The sequence below is a fragment of the Melozone crissalis genome, unplaced genomic scaffold (genome assembly GCF_028551555.1).
Source record: "Melozone crissalis strain CALT ecotype California unplaced genomic scaffold, PUWL_Pcris_2 ptg000016l_1, whole genome shotgun sequence".
NCBI lineage: Eukaryota > Metazoa > Chordata > Aves > Passeriformes > Passerellidae > Melozone > Melozone crissalis.
Window position 1 is genome coordinate 32,356,864 of NW_026535794.1, and position 15,568 is coordinate 32,372,431.

General features: G+C 38.5%; 1 protein-coding gene across 1 annotated transcript in view; it reads right to left on the reverse strand.

Moving 5' to 3' along the window:
* Positions 1 to 15,568, reverse strand: part of RAPGEF5 (Rap guanine nucleotide exchange factor 5) — a 154,925-nt gene that overhangs the window by 30,631 nt on the left and 108,726 nt on the right. The window contains exons 12-15 of the mRNA XM_054273587.1: positions 4,118 to 4,196; positions 2,852 to 2,996; positions 933 to 1,030; positions 164 to 194 (exon numbers count right to left, since the gene is read on the reverse strand). Of these exons, the coding sequence (XP_054129562.1) occupies positions 164 to 194; positions 933 to 1,030; positions 2,852 to 2,996; positions 4,118 to 4,196 (353 nt within the window). The remainder of the gene's footprint in view (positions 1 to 163; positions 195 to 932; positions 1,031 to 2,851; positions 2,997 to 4,117; positions 4,197 to 15,568) is intronic.

A 15,568-nucleotide genomic window follows, 5' to 3' on the forward strand; every position in this document is an offset into this window, starting at 1 on the left:
AAGCAGCTTTGCAGGTCTAAACTCACTGATGTGTCCTGTCATGTTTTTGGTCACCAGCCACGTTCAGTTAAGAAGCCAAGAAAAGAGAGAGAAGTGGGCAGAGGGGGAAAAAAAGTGAGATGGTAAGTTAACTAGCCATCAGCAACAATCAAGTTGGCATTACCTTTCGATGAGGTGAGTACTCATCTACAGTGCTGAAACAAAAAGGAAAATCACAATTATTCTTTCCAGCCAAAGCTTAGGAAAAGGAAGTTTTAGCTATAACAAACTTTACAACATCAGCAAGTTTTTAACAGTAAATGATCACTGCAGAAAGGCCTCAGAAGTTCTTCAGAAAAACTAAAGGCATCTGGCTCAGCCAGAGAACTTTCCTTTGACTTGCATAATCGATGTAGTGAAAAGCAACGCTGCCAGCTCATGAGCTGCTGGAGTAGGTGAACACAGCAGTCAGAGTCATCCTCAAGTGCACAGCTCCTCCCACTTCTCCAATAGCCAAACCATGGAAACAACCTCCCTTTGTTGGAAAAACATGCCACTGAAATATTTTTAATAGATGTCATATTTAATAGTAAAATAATAACTCAGAGATGACTATTCCAAGTGATTTGCTTCTCAGTACTGCAGAGAGAATGAAGGTACTATCTGAAGTCACTGACTGCAACTTCTGAGGGAATTTTTGCCAGCTTCTTCACAAACTCTGCTCTGTCTATAAGTAATCCCACGCGAAATTGATGGGAGTGAGTGTTGAGGCACAAACACTGCACAACAAACATCAGAAAAAATGGAACAGCCTAGCCTTAGTTTTAAGAAGAGATGATTTGTAAAACTGAATATGCTTCTCATCACTTCACTGAATTACAGAAAGATAGCAACAAAAATAAATTACACTCTGAATAAAAGAAGACTTGATCACTGATACAATCAATACTTACTGACGGCGATGCATCCCAAGTATCTTCTGGAATTCTTTCAGGTCCTTCTCAAGAACAGGATACTCATACACATCATCCAACACATTTCTGTATATTGTCTACAAGACAAAGCAGTGCCTTAACACACCTGACAACTCAAACATTAATCTAAGGCATCACATCAGTAGTCTAAGTCAATTCAGGCACTATCCTACTAAAACAAGTTTTATCATTATGTTTATGCAAAACATGTAAGGAGAGAATGTTCCTGTTTAAATTTACAGATTGGTCAATATTCAATATTCTTTGGAAAAACACTCTTACTTAGTACTGTGTACCAAGCAAGAGGGCAAAATTCTTGTACTATTTTGTCTATAAACAGGAAAATTTAAAACACCACTTGTGGCTATTACATAAAACCTGGTTAGGTCAGCATAACACATTCTGAAGCACGACAGCACACCACACCATCATCACTTATCCAATATGATAACAAATAGGTTCATCAGATTAAGACATTTAAAATGGCAGATATTCTACTTTACCTTTCCTCACATTTGCATGCATTTTAAACTGAGTTGATGTCTCCCACTAATTCCCACAATTCTTTCTAGCTGCAAACTAACACATAAATAAACCTTAATTTTAATTTTGGGGGAAGACATTGTCATGATTGAAATTCTAGGAAATATTTTCTCTACAGTTTTTCTGCATCTGCACGTAGATCCTTCCCTTTCCCTTCTAAGAAACAAGGATCACATGCATGAGCTGAGTCACCAGACTTGCTTTAGCCCCCACATTCAAAGATTTCTGCATGAATGATTTTAGCCTGTGACCCTGTATGTCGGTTTTGCACATGTAACTACAACTATCATTAACATTATTGCTGTCTATACTGCACACAAGCTTCCAGAAGAGGAATTGTGAGACAGTGCAGTCACACACCTCTATGGACAGAAAGCCCTGCCTCCAGACAGGTGCAACTCATGCCTGAAATGATGTCCCCTTTCCAGTACAGCAATACACACCTAGTACCAAAAAGCAAAAATCCTAAGGTCTCTGCTTCCCTATCCAGTGTGTACTACTTAAAAAACAAAACAAAATAAACAAAAAGAAGGAATCTCAAGATTTTCTCCACATTGCCTTAGTCTTGAGCAAGTGACTGAAGAGATAAAAGACCTTTAAGAAGATCTCCAGTTGCAGACAAAGAACCTCATTAGTAAAAGTGTAAGATACTGCAAAGTCACCTAAAATACCTCACCTTTCAACCAGCAGGGAAAAAATACATACTGAAAAAAAAATCAGTAACCAGATTGATTTCAGGTTCACAACAACAGTGCTATTTTCAACTTAACAAAGGCTTAATTAATTAGTAAGAGCTGTTGGAACTCATACGGAGATACGAGAAGAACTTAGCTAACAAGTAAGGAACAAAATTTTATTTCTCAAAAATACATAAAGCTATACTGCTCTCCATGTCCACCCAGCAAACACCATGGAATAGGATTTCACTCCTCAGTCAAAGTAGCATCTCTTACATCACCTCAAAACTCCCAATGTCCATGATCCTCTGGATACTGACTGCAGACCCTATTCTGACGGACATAACTGGTGTGTCCAAGGAATGTCCACATCTTTGTGGTTTTATTTCTTACCTTCCCAACTTTTCCCAATTTCTAGTGACCACAGGAGTTCCAGAAGTTTCATATGTTAAAGTAATGCTTTTAATGTTGACTGTATTGACTATACAGGATTTCTGTTCAAACTGACTATATTTAAGACATTTAAAGAAGACATATGTAAATCATTTTATATTATAGATTTAATGGAGAAGATCTAAGTATGAAAAAATATGTTTTATAGATTTTCCTGTTGGGGCTTTTTGGACACAGTATGTAATTAAACAGTAATGAAATGCATCACAGAAATTGTTTCAATACCTTTAAAAATTGTTTCAAATGCTCATCTTCGTGTAACCAGTCTTTGTAGAGAGAAGTCCATTGAGACACCAAATGCAAGACTTTTCTTTTCCTACAGGACACATCAGAGTCATCTTCTTTCCCTTGGTGATTCTTAGCACAATAGGTGCAGTAGGTTAAGGAACATATAATAAGAACTCAAAGAAACTTTAAAATTAACTGCTGGCAAAGAGTTTGCAATAATCTCATTTGCTAAAGAAAGGGGTTTTTTTTCATTGCATTGCTCAGTTTTAAATATTTTATCCTGTCTGGAGCTTTAGGAGTTTCATAACTTTTGGGAATGAATTCTCAGTAATAGGAATTTCAATTCATCCTCTGTGCCAAGAGGATTTTTTTTCCCTCACAGATTAGAGAGGTGAGTCTATAAAAGTAAAATCAATTCAAAAGGAATTATACAGTGTTCAGTCATATATTTTCTGCAGAACTGAGAATGAACTTTTGCCCTGCACACTGATGCCAATGTGAATGTCTGTGGGAAGAAGGGCGAAGCATAACAATAACACAAAAATCAGGCAAAGGAAGTCAGTTTCTTTTTGTCTGTACAACTTATACAACCTGCAGAAGTGACTCTATCAAAATTTTAAAAAAAGCAAAATATTATTTCTACCATTTCTCTCTATTCATAAGGCAGAAGCACCAAATGTCCGATGATAACCACTGTATACACTGTTCCTGTCTCTTCATGGTTCTTTGTCTTGTAAGGGAAAAAACTGATGGTTTCAGCACAAAATTTAAAGATGGGGAAAAGATTTTAAAAAAAGAAGCAAACAAACAAATGAACAAAAGGTTCATTTTATAGTCACAAGTTTATTCAAACATTGATCCGTAGCTTAGTAGCTTATGCAAGTCATTAGAAAGACATGAAAATAATTCTTCTATCTCAAAATGAGCTAAGATTTATATCCTGTATTAGACGATAAAAGGAGCAGAGACTGTAAAATTCTTTACTTTTTCTCTTTGCATATTCTGCAATATATTATGCACATGTAGGTATTCTATGAATTAACATAACCTGGGGAGGTTTTAACCCCTATTTAAATTCTACCTTGTCACCATTATAAAAGTTTATTTATCTTCAAAAAAAGCTGACATAAAATTGCATTGTTGCTATGAGTTGAGGCATTTGTCTCAAAACCAAGCATGTAGCTTTGATATAAGGCCCAACATTAGATAAAACTATGAGTAAATGTGTGACCCCCCTGAATACAACTTTCAGTAAAAGGATATTGCCTCAGAAGGGCCTGGCACAAGTCATCAGTCGTCATGAAAACCGTGTATGTGAGAAGGAAATCATCCAGGAGAGTTTCTGCAGAGGAAGACAAAAAAAATCCCAAGGTACAATACATTAGCAAGAGCAGGAAGAAAGTATCTACTCCTGTTACTGTGCATGGCAGGAACAGGACCCCCGCCCTTAAAAAACACTCCAAAAGAATACAGAATACATAAAGGTTTAAGTTTCAAAAAGTTAACAATGTGTTGCCACTACAGAGATCAGTTCCTTTACTTAACAAATACATCCTCAGCTCCCAAAGCACCAACAGGAACAATTATGCACAAAATAATTCATCATAGTTCAGGAACCAGTAAGAAAGAGTCCTTATAACAAACACTGCCATCCTGGTTACCTCAGCTGCACACAAAGCAGCCTTCCACACATTAGCTTGTTCTGGAAATTCAGAAGAATAGATTTTGGTAATAAGAGAAAAAAACTAGGATTGCCATGAACTGTGATTAACATCTATGCACAGTAGTTGAGAACCACAAAATAAATATACTCAAATGTTTAGATGGATGTTCGGTTAGTCTTGTGGGCATCACTGTAAGTGCTGAGAAGTTTTCTCTAAGGTTTGTTCAATTGTATCAATGAAGGTTTTTTCTCCTCCTGGTTTCTATCAGTGTTACAAGACCAGGCTGAAGGTACTTGCTAACAGACCAACCCTACACACTGAAGCTGTTAGCACCTCAGGTTGTCGGGAGAACCAGACAGTTTAGGATTTCAGTGTAACTTCTTCATTCCTCATTCCAATGTCACACTACTTTTAGGATTTTTCCAAACCTTTACAGCACTCATCACTGAGGTGAAAGCGCTGGCTTTGCTCTTGGGTGACAGGGCTCAAGGTAATCTCATGGTGTCTTCAAAACCCCAGTGGCAGAATGGAGATAAGACCGAGCCAGACTTTTCCTGGAGATTTGCTACAAAATTACATGGGACAACCATCAGAGATGGCAACAAAAGAAAATTTGTCTAGATTAAGATACTTATTTTTCCCTCCTGTGAAGAGGCCAGACATGACAGGTTACCTGCACAGTGCCCAACATCACTATATTCAGGGCTTGCCTGTGCAAAGCTCTGAGCATCCTGGTTTAACTAAATCTGCTTCCAGCACAGGTTGGATCCAACGGTTTCACAGCTCCCTTCCAAATGGAATTATTACAAAATTTAAAAACAAATTTGATTCCAATTTTAGTGAAGTACTCATGCACGATGCATGATCTAGAGTATTTGGTTCACACAACGAAATCTTTACTGCAAATAGACAATGTAATTGGTCTTTGTAACCACAAAAAAATGTTTCTGTTTCTTCCTCTGGTGGTTTTTTTTGTGGTTTATTTTTGTTTGATTGTTTGGGGTTTTTTTGTTTTTGTTTGTGGTTTTTTTGTTGTTGTTTTTTTTCCAAATTGTAAGATTTCCCTCAACTTTTGAGGGATTCCTTTTGACTGTACTTTTTTAAATTTCAGGAAACACATTGTGTTTCCTTTAACAAGAGAACAGCTGTAGTTTTTTCAGATAAGAACAGTAACATGGACAGAGGCTGAACAATAAAAAGTGATTTCAGTTATACTGCAGAGCAAAAATATTTTACCAGTATAACCAGCTGGTATTAGTCAGCATTATACTAAGTTGTGATTTAAGTGGTGGATTTACAACTGCAAACACTAAGGGCCAACCACCCCTCACATGAGAAAGACAAGGCTGAGCCTTGATTTCCATATCCTGATTTTCTCCCCATTTGTGATCTGTTCCAGTCCAAGCTAGTGCTTTTGTACAAGTGTGCAACTGAGAGCTTCCCAGCAGCTTTCCACAGCAAGACTGCAATTTCAAAATGATTTAGACCAATTTCCTTTACAGCTGCTTTGGACCTTATCAGTAAATTATTGATCCCAGAGCTGCAGAGCACAATGGCAATGAGAATTCATCCATGTATCATTCAAAGACAGATGTCACGTGGATAAACATGGATGGATAGCTAATGACATTCCACCCTGCGAGTCTAGGACCCAAAATACCTCCAGTCACTTTTAAAAAAAATTAAAATAATTCTATCTCACTTAATGCACTTAACAGTACTGGTCTAGAAAGAGTCCTGATCTAAGGAGGCATAGGTTAAACCCCTTGCACTCAGAAGCAAAACAATTAAACTCGTTATTCTACCCAGCATTGTTAAAAATGGTGGAAAGTATTATCTCTGCAGAAAAACAGTATTTTGTCTCAGTAAATGAAAAGACATGGTGAACAGCTTGTTCTCTATCTGAAAGGTTATCTATTCATTCTCTTGCACGTCTTTTGGATGGTACAATGAGGCTATTAAAGTTGGGGGTTTCACAAACATTTATTTGGAAACAGCTGAGCTTGGAGTCAACAAACACATTTAAGTTCTTCATTGAACTATGTGACTGTGCAGTGATCCTCACAAAGTCAAAGAGATGTTTACACCAGATTATTTCCCTAATTTCCTACCCTCTGTAGGTGATATGAGTTTCAGCAAAACACAGTCACATGTTCAGAAAATAAATTAACTCCTTGTTGAAGCAAAACTGCAATATTATCAAAGAACTTCTCTCTGTTCAAAAGAGTGTGACTTTATCATAATAACTGGTGTTAAGAAAGACTTTTATGTTTATTGTTACTACCTGATAATCTGCTTTCCATTTGTCAATTCTTCCAGCATCCCAAAATGTTGGGATGGAAAGAAAGACTGGCTTTACTATAATGTCAGTTTCTTGGGTTTTTGTTTTCTTTTCTTGCAAGAACTATATTATAGACATTATTAATGCAATTCTCTCTCAAAAAAAAAAAAAACCAAAAAAAAAAACAAAACAAAAAAACAGAACAACGCAACAAACCAAACAGTGATGAAAAGTCTGGAACTGTATGTTTGCTCAGATAACTTAGAATTAGTTTTAAGCCCTCTGTTAATCTCCACGTCCTTCCATTCACAGTCTGGTTTCTAACAACCCCATCAAAACAAGGTATATCACCCAGCCTACTTAAAGTTACACATATGTATATGTACTGATTTCTTTTATCCTCTAAATACAGAAGAAAAGTTAATAAATTATGTTTTCTACAGCTTGTGTATAGGCTAAATTTCTTCAAATTGCCTCTGAATATGTTTAGAAATTTAAACCCTAGAGGAACGTTTTGAACAAAAAAAGTCTGGATTTTACATGTGGTCCATTAATAGCACCACTCGTCCGTTAAATTACTTTAACAAGTAAGCAATGAAAGTGCTTTTGCAAGATTAAATATCTATTACCAGACATCACCTAAAGACTTAACAATAATATTCATATTTTAAAATGCCTGAACTAGCATGTAGGTCTTTCCCTGAAGTCCTACTGTTCACTGTAACTATCTTCTCTATATTCTCCCTAAATGCCCTGTAATTTAAACTCATTCCAGAATATTTTTTCATGTCATAGCAGGAATACAAAACCTGAGGGTGTACTGACACTTCAAAAATAATTTGCTCAAAACAAACAACTGCACATTTGTCAGACACTTTTGGACATTAATATGTGTCCACAAATAATGATTTGCTGGTCTTAATCTACAAATGGAGAGAAAGGGTAACCATGAGAGGATTTATTCACAGCATATTATTCATTCTGTTACTAAAGGCCACTAGAGCAGTAAATTTGAATGAGGAAGAGCTGTGGCTGTACAAGTCGGGCTGACAATTATGAACAAAAGCCTTTCTGAGATTTTCTGTTTAGTCACATTTGATTTAAGAGTTACAAAAGGCAATTCCTCAATTCATTAATAATTTAGAGTTCACCGTACCCCCACTCAGAATGGCAGTGAAATGCATACCCCTTTTAAAATTTCACTCGGTGTTCCAGTTTCTGCCTAAATTTGTGACAATTTTTCTTATCATTCCTACAGAAAAAGTTTTTCTGATGTTTGTAGCAAACAGAGAGAGTAAAATTCACAGTAATAGTTGGAAGAGAAAAGACATTGGAAGGGAAATCTTAGTGCAAAAGCCTATGATGCTATATTTTTTCTCTTCATGAATTTTTTATTTAAACTTTTTCTTCTAGTCATCAACCTAACTCTTTTTTGTTCCCCACAATTTTCTTTTATTTGGCTAAGCAACTGTTACAAAGTCTGGAGTTAAATTGCAGCTATGGAATATTTCATTTCAAAGACAATTTCAAGCATTTTAAAGCTTCATTAAGACATGCAACAGAACCAGCATGAGTCCCAAGGCCTCCTGTTCTTGCAGCTCTTTGGGGGCAGCCTTAGGCAGTAATCTCACCACACCACTTCTGTGTGAGTTCCATAGGCATAAAAATAATAAAGAAGCAGGCACTGTGCTTGTTTGTTATTAAATAATCAATTTGCACCAGCTTCTGCTGAGACAGTTTCTCCCAGGCTAGGAGCTCCCTCCTCCTCCCAAGTGAAATAAAGCATGGACACAGCTCTACCAGGAACAGTTAGCACTGCTCGTCCCATTCCTCTGTGATGGACAAGTCCTTCTGCAAGACACATTCAGGGTGGCTGAGGTTAGAAAGAGCAGTATAGAGACACTCTCACCCGTGTGAAACATCCAGGGAACATCTGCTTTCTCTGGTTCCTGAAGGAGCCAGCAACACATCTACATGAGACTGTATTGTGTGTATAGGGTGATGACAACCAACAGCAACAATGGCTGTCATGCAGGGGAAGGGGCACCTAGGGTCCCAGAGACAGGAAACAATAAAATATTTAGATGAACACATCATGTATTCCCACCTACTGAAAAACCAGTCAGGATTCTCTGCTTCTTTCTGTGTGCCCACCTACCTCCCTAACAGGAGAAACCCTTTCTCTTTGAGAAGACAGCTCTACAAATACCAGCTCAAGGTGATGGTACAATTACCAATGACAGGAGGAAAGAATGGGTTTGCACGCCAAATATGATATTCCAATGGTTCCTTTTCTCCTTTCTCCACACTGTTCTCTATGTAGGCTATCAGTTACTAAGGCTTAGGACAGAAATTAATACAGATCTGTAAAGAAAAATCATCTGTGACACATATTTAACAAATCAGACAGGCAGTACACGTCTTGGTGTTGCCACATCCAGCATCTGTACCCTCTTCTCAAACTGGAGCATTTTCTTAAACTACTCCAGTTGGTATGAGGCATCAGTGGAGCAGCCTCATTTTAAATACTTGCAACATAAATATTCAAAGAGACTTAATCTAAAGGAAATGCCTTTGTTACACTGAGTTAAAGTTAAATTCATTTGATTAAACTAGAGATATTTGGGGACAACTCTAAAAAGCAAATATTAAAAAAGCTGTCTCATAGAATGAGCAAAGAAGGAAAAGTATGAAAACATTCAAGGGTTACAGATAGCTACACATGTCTAACTACCCACCTAGCAATCTATATGTTCACATATTATTTACTAGCCTGCACATGCATTAACCAGCATCTTTGGAACACCACAGCTGAACCAACAGTGCATATACATCTACATTATAGACATGTCCAATAGCTCAGACTGCATTTAGAATACACCTATTGCCCTACTGCTAATGTTAGACAAACTGTCCAGCTAAGCCAGATATAATTATTCCTAATGCCTGAGTCATTAATCCCTTTATACCCACAAGAAGAGATAACTTGATGACAAATTCCAGTTTGTCCTGGTTTTTGGATCACACTACTACATCCTGAATAGATTTTGGTTTCTTACTTCTCAATGGCTACCATAAAAAAAAAAAAGAAAGAAAGAAAAAACAAACAAAAACAGAAAAATAAGCCAAACAAGTCCTCCCACTTTCAGTGACATGCAGACTGCTGAGATGACAAGAACCATTCTCTTTCTCATATCAGACTTTAGAGAACAACTTTTCAGACTCCGTTCTTTCCACTCTGTAGCATTCCTTTACCATGTTCTATCCTTTCCATTATATGCTTATTTAAATACTATGAAAAAAATAAAGCTATGAAAAACAAGGCAATAACAGGATTTAAAACATCCAATGCATTGAGGTTTTTCTTCTTTATAATTGCATGGTTTACAAGAGGCAAATTCCTGTACACAGAGGAGTATAAGCATATAGACTGTGCATATAGACTCTATATTGCTTTCTCTGCAGATTGTATATATCATGTACTGTTAGTTGGGGAGAGGGTACTGACAGTGAAATCTGTTAAACTGCAAAGAAAAACAAGTAATCTGGGTTTTTTTGGAGGGTTGTTTTTTTTTTTAAACTTATCACTATTCTGAACCCAAATCTCTTAGACTGTACAAATCTATTGTGAATGGTTGTGCAAGAATTACAGAAAGATTTAAGGGCTTTTCAGGCTTGTATTCCACACTAAATCGGATTATAAGAAAATATAGATAAAGCACTGGAATGCAAGTCTTTTTCCACTTTATGCAAAGCAGTGATTCAGCTTTCTCCAAGGATTTGCTGGTGGAGGCGAAACCTGTATGGAGATTGAAGGAGAAACCAAACACCAACAACAAAAAAGAGGAAAAAAAAAGCCTGAATGAACAAGCCACTGGAACTCAGTAACTCATAGGTGAAAACTACTCCTGCCACTGTAGTGGCAAGCCTTAGTCATGCTACAGAGCAGCTGTGGTTGTCACTATGCGTATGAGAGAATTAAACTCAGAGAATGAAAACCATGCACTGAATTAAAAATATAACACTCTGAACCTTCTGCTTTCCAAGCAGAGGAAATTGCTACATGTCTTCCTTCCTGCTCAACTTATCTTTCAGAAATGTAACAAAAAAAAGTTATAATCTCTTCCTCATCCTCATCATGTAAGAACTTTAGTATAATATATTAGTTGTCAGCATGTAGGAACTCCAGCAGCATGAAATAGAAGTAGGGCTACACACACATTTTTCAAACATCAATGCAAAATCTGAGGGACTTTTGTGTGATAATGAAACCTCTTTGGTGTTTGGGGAGGGAGATATTTTTGAGAAATACAAAGAAGACGAGAAAAAAAAAGTATTTTAGACACCACAGAACAAATTCTAAAACCCTTTAGCCATGCCATTTCTGATTTGTGACTATGGCAAAGATGATAAGATGACCATATGGTCAGCTTCTGACATCCCCTTATGTTAATACACTTACCAGTATTAGCCAGAATTACAAATGAAATAATCATCAACAACTCTGCTCTCATTTACATTCAGTGCATCATCTCTACCTCACAGGACCAGACACTTTTCTCTAACATTTTGTGAGGCTCATTCCCCAGAATATATTTGGGAATAAAGAGACAACTGCTAGACCAGCTGAATCCTTTGGAATTATTTTCCTGCTATGACTGAAAAGCTGGGATCAATAACACTAATGCACCTTTTGACCTCATAGCTCATATTGGAAATATTTTTTTAGAAAGAAAATATTCACTGATGGGGTTAGCAACACCATACTGATCAGAAACAGTTACAACATGCATCTCTCACAGCCACCAAGAAAAGCAGCCCTATGAGATGGGGTTACAGCTGGGCAAACAGACAGACGAGCCCTGTGCCTGAGTAAAATGGATGCTGATTACTTACTATTCTATAGGGAATAAACAGTTTTTTCTATCTTAAATAATCAGTCACTTAGTTCAAATTAAGCAAAATGAGGGCTACAGCAAAGCATTTCCAAGTTTTTCAGCCTCTCAGTGCTGAAAGCTCAACACCTTGATAAACTCCTGTCACACCTCTTCCTCCCTTCTGCAAAATGAGAAAAAATATAACACACCTCAAGGAAGGCAAGGCTGCACGTAGATTTTTTTTGTGTGGTTTAGTTCATATAATACTATGCAATGCTCTGAAACCTTTCAGCAATGCAAACACAGCTCCTGCATTTGAGAGCCGAGCTGTAATCACAAAATTGCTTGTTCTGCAGAAATGGAAAAACGATTTGGTGGCAGCAACTCTTTTCAAAGGTAGAAGTTCCTCAGTAATCTGTAATTCCACAGCAATTTACTAAAAATGTCGGGATGTCTCTGAGCACAAACAGTAAATGCAAATTGCTATCTGATCTAGCAAGATACTGCTCAGTCTGAGAGGTCCCAGACCTCCCTTGCATTCAGCAGATGGCAATGGTGCTCAGGACCTTGCAGGATTAGCCCTTAATTCAAAATCGAATCCTCTAATAGTGCTATGCCACCATGGACACAGCATGAGGCAAAAAAAAAAGAAAATTATGTTGAGAAAGAAAGGTCAATGAAAAAAAAGAACATCGATATATAATTTGCTGCTAATGTATTAAAACAATTATAGTAGTTATGTCACCTAACCACCAAGGCACTGGGAAATCAATGCACAAAGGAATAAAGAGCAAGACATTTATTTCTGACATTAGGTTAGAAAACTAAAATACATAAGGGCAAGATATTTAACTTGTACAATCACATTTTTTATTAGAGGACAAAAGTCAGAACTAGGAATCATTTCTAAGGTCATCCCCCAGAAATTTCTGGCAGTATTTCAACATCTGCAGAATGAATCAAACACATTGTGTCTGGTAAGGTCAAAGATGCTCCTAAAGTTGCATTCCAGTTGCTGCTATCACATGTATTAGAGGAGCTTCTTATTTTGTTGGAGAGACAAAAAGCCCTGAAACCACAGGCAGAGAGCAAATGTCAAACTTGTCCAGCTTTAATGAGACACTAATTTTTCCACATAGAAATCTGAAGCTCTCTTTTTTCCCCAGGTGGGAGGGAGCCCTGGTGATTCATGTGCAGCTATAATGGTCAGGGTTACTTGAAATTATTGGACAAATCCTCTACGCCTTACACATTTTGAAGCATTAGAAATGTTGCCAATAGCAGCCACTCTAAGCTATTGATACTTTTTGTTAAAAAAGTGCCTTTGACTGCTGCAACTAAAACACTGAAGCTTTCCATGCAGTGAAACTTGACAGTAAAGGGAGGTATTCTAATGCACATGTGAAATGTGAAATCCTCACACAAGCAGAAGGCAGACACTCCTTGTTCACATCAGGCATCTCCCAAAGTACTCGAGGAGCAAAACTCATCTTCTCTTTCCATCGATTGATTATAATAAGCCACCCAGGCCAGGATTGCCTGGAGCAGCAGGACAGAGGATGAAAGATTTAATAGTTCCCTTTCATATTTCTGCCTGCAGACCAGCTGCTGAGCACAGCCTGCTGTGATGAGCCCTCCTGGGTGTGCACCTCCAGCTCGCACATTGCCAGGTGCCCCAGGCACTGGTGTGGCTCACTGAAAGTTGTATGAGCAAGTACAAGGCAGGGTTCTACTTTTCTGCTTCTGTCTTGCACAGGAACTTCTTTGCACCAGTGCCATCACCCTCCTCCTCAGGCAGCCAAGGGGATGCAATGTCTCCAGCTCAGACCCCTCAATGACACAAGCTCCAGGTGCCACTGAGAGCTGTCACTGCCTCAGTGGTGCCAGCAGGACAGGACTTTTTGTTGCCTGGGTGCACAGCGCACCCTCTCTCCCCTCTGCCCCTGGAAGCCTGGCCCTACCAACTGGATGCTCTAAGGTACCTAAAGGCTGCTTGAGCCTTTTGTCTGGTCCATGAGTCCAGCACACATTCCAGTCTAAAGGGAACCTGAAAATCTGACATTCAGCTTTCAGAAAGTTAACACAAAGGAAGATGCACTTAATATTTATTCTTTTCATCTTTGCTGTCCAGCACTTATATGATATTGAAGAACAACAACATTTCAAGTTCAGCGTGTCTTTGTTACTGCCGAATTGGAAAATCTACTCCTAGGAAACAGTAATCTTCAAATCCAATATTACATATAAGCACAAAAATCATCACATCTTCAAAAAATGCTTGTGAGTTCCTAATTTCTAGATCATTGAGATACTTTAAAACAGCCTGCTTCTCAGTGACATTTCTGAGAACATGAGCCCAAATTCTCTGTTTACAACCCAAAATTACATATATATTTGGGTATATATATATTAAAAAACCCTTAATTGGCATTATTTTCAAGTTGAGACTATTAGCCCCAAAAGGCTTTACTTCCAAATCCACTTGAACAACATCCAGTCCAGCAGATTATGACAACTCCAGTATAGTGACCAGAATACATTCCATGCTGGTACATGGCATGGATAAAGGACAGGTCACGTTACTCACAGCAGTGCCCTACCTAAAGCTCTGCAGGTCAGGTACAACGCCTAGACTTCAGCATGCAGCATTTTCCCATCACCTGCTGCTAGCTGCCTTCCCTGGGTCTCTTGGGGGAACAGAAATGTACAAATCCACACTGTGTATTTTTAAAAGTGTTTAGTAAGAAGCTTTGATCTATTATTTCCCCCCCTACAAAGCAGCAAAGGGAAATTTCTTTGTGCTTCAGCCCAAGGAAGGAGGTATAAGGAATATCTTGTTTGCCCCTGGGAGCCAAATTATCATAAATATGCTAAGCAGTGAAAACTCCCCAACATGTGGCACTGGAGCATGTGCAGCAAACATCACAGCATCTCTTCAGGGAAGCCCAGAACCACAAAGCCTGCACTGGCAAATCGCTCCTGGCTCCTGTAGATTTGACAGAATTGCTTACAAAGGGAACTATGGCATTTTCATCTGTTTAATTTGGTCCAAATCACTATACAAGATGGGTAGAGCATGCAGTAGACTAATGAGCAGACCACACATTTCTTCCAGCACAGGAAAGGTCGGGATATTTTTGGTGTATCGGGTCATGCACACTAGGCTGGGGTCTTGCATACACAGCTGTGGCCCACTGTCATGTAACCTCAAAAGCAGAAACTCACTTAACATCTTCTGACATACGGAGGCAAAAGGCCCAGCAAAGGTGCCTGACAGTGACGTGTTACAGGCTCTGCTGGGGAGAGGGCAGAGGGAAGGGAGGAAAACATCTTGCAAACCCCCCAGGAGACCCAGACAGACACTGGCATACTGCAGCGTCACTGCTGTGGTGAAGGATGCCACCTCCAGCATTTTGCCCAAGGTGTACAAATGATGGGCAAACAATTCTCAGATAGCTCAGAAATAGCTTATTCAATATTTAACAACACACCTATGATGCACAGTGGAGGGGGGTGGCACAAGGGACGTGACATCCAAGAGAACCCAAAAAACCAAACAGGACCATCCTTGCATCTTGCATTTCCACACCTGTCTTCCTCCCCATTCCCCAGGGCAGTGAAGCACAGCTTCACAGTAGAAAACCAGAACAATGGGCACCAGAGCACTCATAAGGCAGCTGCACTTTGCTTCCCCAGGTGGTGAATGGGTGCCAAGAAAATCTGATGAGTTTCACGATGGTGGTGTTAAAATACATTGCTACACTAAGTGTAGACTTATTTATAAGATATAGGTCCTTAAATTATGCCCTGAAATTGTGCTTGTTACACTGAGCCACTCAAATCATTCCAGTGACAGGTTAACATGTAATTAAAGACAGCTTCTAAGCTCATT